We start from the raw sequence: 4,339 nt of genomic DNA, 5'->3' as shown, positions 1-4,339 counted from the left end.
ATTTTAAAACTTTCCATAATTTACCCGCCGTACCTTCATTTCCACGCACACAGCACATACTAAAGCTGGAAATTACGCGTTGTTACATATTTTGTGTTCCTGACAGTCAGGAGTCACTCTTTGTGACATTACCGTGCTCTCCAGCGTCAAGACGTGCGTGTATGCATGCGTAAGTCTTTTAAAATGCTCAAAATTATTCTTTTTTAAAAAACTAATTACAGCATATTTTAGCATATTATGAAACTTTTCAATCAGCACCACGCGCGCTTCCTGAGGGTCAAAGTACGGCGGATCACCGAATTCGTCCTCAGTGACGAGTTCAAATCTAGTTATTATTATTATTACTAATTAGTATTACTATTATTATAAAAATAAATGTTATCTTTAATTTATTATTGCTGTTATTATTGCTATTATAACCTTCAATGTTATTATCACTAATTAGTATAATTAAAATAGATATTTAAATATCGTTATTATTACCATATTATTGCTATTAGTATTGTTAAAATAAATATTACTATTAATATTGTTGTTATTATTACCTTTATTATCGTTATTATGACTAATTAGTATTATTAAAGTAAATATTTGATAAGGACCGACATGTCATTGGTGATTCACATCATTGGATGTACCCTTGTCACTGACGGGTTTCAGACATAGCCCCCAATGGTCGAACAAATATGAAGGACTGAAGTCTGTCATTCAACAATACCAATTGTTCCTATTGTGGATAATCGATACTAGATGCTGCACCCCACCTAATTTTAACGTAGGCCTAATTCTTGGGCGTGGTTCTAAAGAAAATAGTATCGAAATGCATGCCATCGTGCATTCATTTGATTTTAGTCGGATTTAAAATAAATTTTTAACATTTAAAAAAATCCTAATGTGGTTTTATATTTCAATTTTTTATGATTAGGTTTACAGCAGTGGTTTATTTAGAAGCCGGCGGCCGGCGTATTCGATCAATACTTCAATCAATGGGGTACAAAAATTAATACAAAAACCACCAATATAAATAACGCAATAGGCCTATAAAGAACCTTATTTACCTACACGAAGTTAATTTGAAAATATTAGACAATAGTATGCACTCATTTCAATATTCTTTCCTGTTGAAAGTTCGTTAAAATTTCTACCAATTTTCAGACTCCATGTTTAACTTTCAAATCACATGTTAGCCAATAAGATACGAGAAATTTCTCCTCCACCATATGCTCTGGTAATGACGACATACAATACATCGCCCAACTTTTCTTTCGTACATTGGGCTTCCGGGTTTTTTTCCGCGAAGAAGAAAAAAAAAACAGATCGTCATTTTAAAATTGATTTGTGTAAGACTATGAACCTTTTATTTTCATTTTATTTTTATACATGTATGTTAAACAAGATAATTAGTAAATGCTCTTCCCGTTTAATATCACACTATCAGAATGTTTGTTTTTTTACTAGCCCTCTTTGTGATGAAATAAATATTTCGGAAATGATAGATAATACAAAGAAAAACAACACTCATATTCGTTTATACTCGGTGGCAGAGGTAGCAAGGTGAACCAACTTATTGAATGTTGTTTACACTCAGAATTTCAGAGTCATCATAGATAATACAATGATTAAAACGGCAAAGCAAACTAAAATCGTCTCAATTCACATCACAAGACATTTCTTTTCCAATGAGGTATACATTCCTTTTGATATATCTGCGTAAATTTTAGAACTATTTTTTGCTCTCCTTAGATTTTTTTCTTCAACCGACCTAGGGACGATGCAATGCAGATAGGGCATAGACCTAAATGGGGAATCCCCAGAAATTGCAACATGTTTGTGAAAAGTTAACAACTTCAGCATTATAAAAATTGTATTTTTAATTTGTTTTGGTGATTTTATTAAATGTTGAATCAATATTCTGTCCTTAAATACAGATGTTGAACTCGAAAAATTCGTAAATTCTAGGCCTATTCTAACCTACTGAGCAGTAAGTATATACTGATCAGGAAGTTCTGAACATCACTGCATGTGACTGCACATGTGCAACCATTGTGTGCAGCGAAGAAGTTCAAATGGAAACTAATTTTCGTACCATGTACCACAATCTTCAGTCATCATTATCAATGTGTTTGAATCAATATTAGGCCTACAGGAAAATAATTTGTTAATAAAACATTGAAAAACATTGTTCATTTTGTAGGATACTTGAATACCATACAAAATTTAGGAATATCATATAAGTGAGTACTGTATGTGTGTAAAACTTGTCTCTTATCTGTGCCTGGGATAGCCAGCTAAGTCCTGGTCCTAGCAGCTGAGGTAGGCGGCAGGCTTATGGCGCCTAGCCTAGGCCTAGCTACTGTAGCCTACACAGTTACGATACAATATTTTCAGCTATTGTATAATATTCCTCACATGAATAAAATTTAGGCCTTTTGCGATTCGCGAAAGTTTAATGTCGCGAAAAGGGCCGAAATCAATCAATTCTGGTTTTACAGCATCTAGGCTAAGACTAGGCCTATGAAGAATATGTAAAAATATCAACTTTTTACAGCTCAGTAGTTGATTTTGAAAAACTGGTTTTTTTTTAAAATGATGTAGAGAAATGCCATCAAATGAGCTTAAAAAACTCTAAAACCCCGGATACTGACTCTGATACCCCCACCAGGGCTCTGCCCCTGGACCCTAATGGGGGCCTAGGTGGCCCCCTATACCCCTGCCTTTTTTAATTAACTCTCCTGTTTCAAATTTTCAAATTTCTCCTGCTACTCAAATTCATAAATAAACCCCTGCTACAGTATGTACTCATGTTTTATGTCAGTGTTTTAACGTGAACAAAATTAAACATTAATATATGTGTTTTTCTTAATTATTTATTGCTTAAATTGTTAATGTTACAATTGTCAGATTTTATTCCATTCTGTAAGTGGCGGGTTTTCTCTGTTGAATAAGAGTACAGTGTGAAGAAATGTATACAACGATCTCACGACGATGAGACAATGGTCAGAATTTTACTAAAATATACTGTGTACTTCATTTTAAAAATCATATTGAAGAAAAAGGATGCAGAAACTGGAATATTTACATTTCATTTTAATTATAAACTAGAAATTGCAAGTTGCAAGTGAAGTGCTGCGAACAAAACTATTTATGCAAGTCAAGTGAAAATAATGAATAATAAAAATATAACAAATAATATGAAACACGACCCATTGTCTATATTAGAACACTTCTCATTGGGTAACAAAGTCGTAATTTTTCGTTTTTGTCAAAAAGTGTCTATAATAGTGGTGAATTATGGTTTAGGTTTTTTTAATAAAGTTTTAAAAATTTCTATGTATGTGGAAAATGTAGTTGATTACCAAAGGCTACAATTTTTATTTTGAAGACTGCATGGTCTAGGAAGTGTACATTTTTTTATGGGGCAAGTTTCCAAGGGCGGGTTTCCAAAGCCGAGTCAATTTGTGGCCGATTTGACTTGTGGCCGAGTTGACTGTGGCCGAGTTGACTTGTGGCCGAGTTGACCTGCTTCCTACCGAATTTACTTTCGAAAAACATTGCAATAAGCTGTAGGTTGTACATCGGCGTTCCATACCGCGGCTGTGAACCGCGACCGAAATGCATAACAATAGGGCACGACCGAAATGCAGGCGCGAACGAAATGATCTGTATTCGCTGGTGCCACCATTGCTGCCACCGCGCACTGTGCCCTGGCCCCCCCCCCACCCATTATTACTCTTGCAAATGCAATACAGGACTAGGAATCAAGGCTAGGTAGGACTGGCCTAGGCGGTAATGCACTTTTAGTACTCCACCCTAACCCTAGGCCTAAGGGAAGGCTAACCTAGCTTCAACTGCAGTCTTGCTATTATTATTAATAATGTTAAAGGTTAGGCTAGGTTTAGGGCTAAAAAAGTGCATTAGCAACCTGGCCTAAAACTATTCTGGCTTCATGCCCAAGCGAAGGCTTAGACAGCCTGTGTAGGCCTAGGGGCTAGCTAGGCCCTAGGCCTCCTAGCCTAGCTAGGGCAGGCATCCTACCTAGGGGCCTAGGTACCTACAGTAGGCCTCTTAGTTAGGCTGGCCCTAGGCTAAGCCTAGGTCTATCAGAAAATGATTATCATCAAAATAAAAAGGCTGATGAGCATTTTTTATCACCTTATATACACATATAAGCACATTATTATTATATATATTCTTACCTGAAATGTTCATAACATAATTACAAGTAGAAACATTAGCTCTATGTCCACTTACTACGGGAAGAACACACTCGTTTCGTCAGGAAATGTTGATGTTTTGACGCCTCAATAGTGTGTATTGGCTCGCGCCATATTGACTTGCA

At 35.7% G+C, this 4,339-nt stretch overlaps 1 protein-coding gene across 2 annotated transcripts in view; it reads right to left on the bottom strand.

The window, feature by feature from the left end:
* Positions 1 to 4,339, bottom strand: part of LOC117108734 (uncharacterized protein C2orf42-like) — a 15,230-nt gene extending 10,891 nt beyond the window's left edge. For both annotated transcript variants that reach the window (XM_033250869.1, XM_033250861.1), the window contains exon 1: positions 4,197 to 4,339. In XM_033250869.1, the coding sequence (XP_033106760.1) occupies positions 4,197 to 4,209 (13 nt within the window). In that variant the 5' untranslated portion in view covers positions 4,210 to 4,339. The remainder of the gene's footprint in view (positions 1 to 4,196) is intronic.

This window comes from Anneissia japonica, unplaced genomic scaffold (assembly GCF_011630105.1).
Source record: "Anneissia japonica isolate Jap-2015-1 unplaced genomic scaffold, ASM1163010v1 scaffold26_len2425191_cov177, whole genome shotgun sequence".
Lineage (NCBI taxonomy): Eukaryota > Metazoa > Echinodermata > Crinoidea > Comatulida > Comatulidae > Anneissia > Anneissia japonica.
The sequence above is the reverse complement of the archived record's forward strand: the minus strand, read 5'-3'. Positions and strand labels throughout refer to the sequence as shown.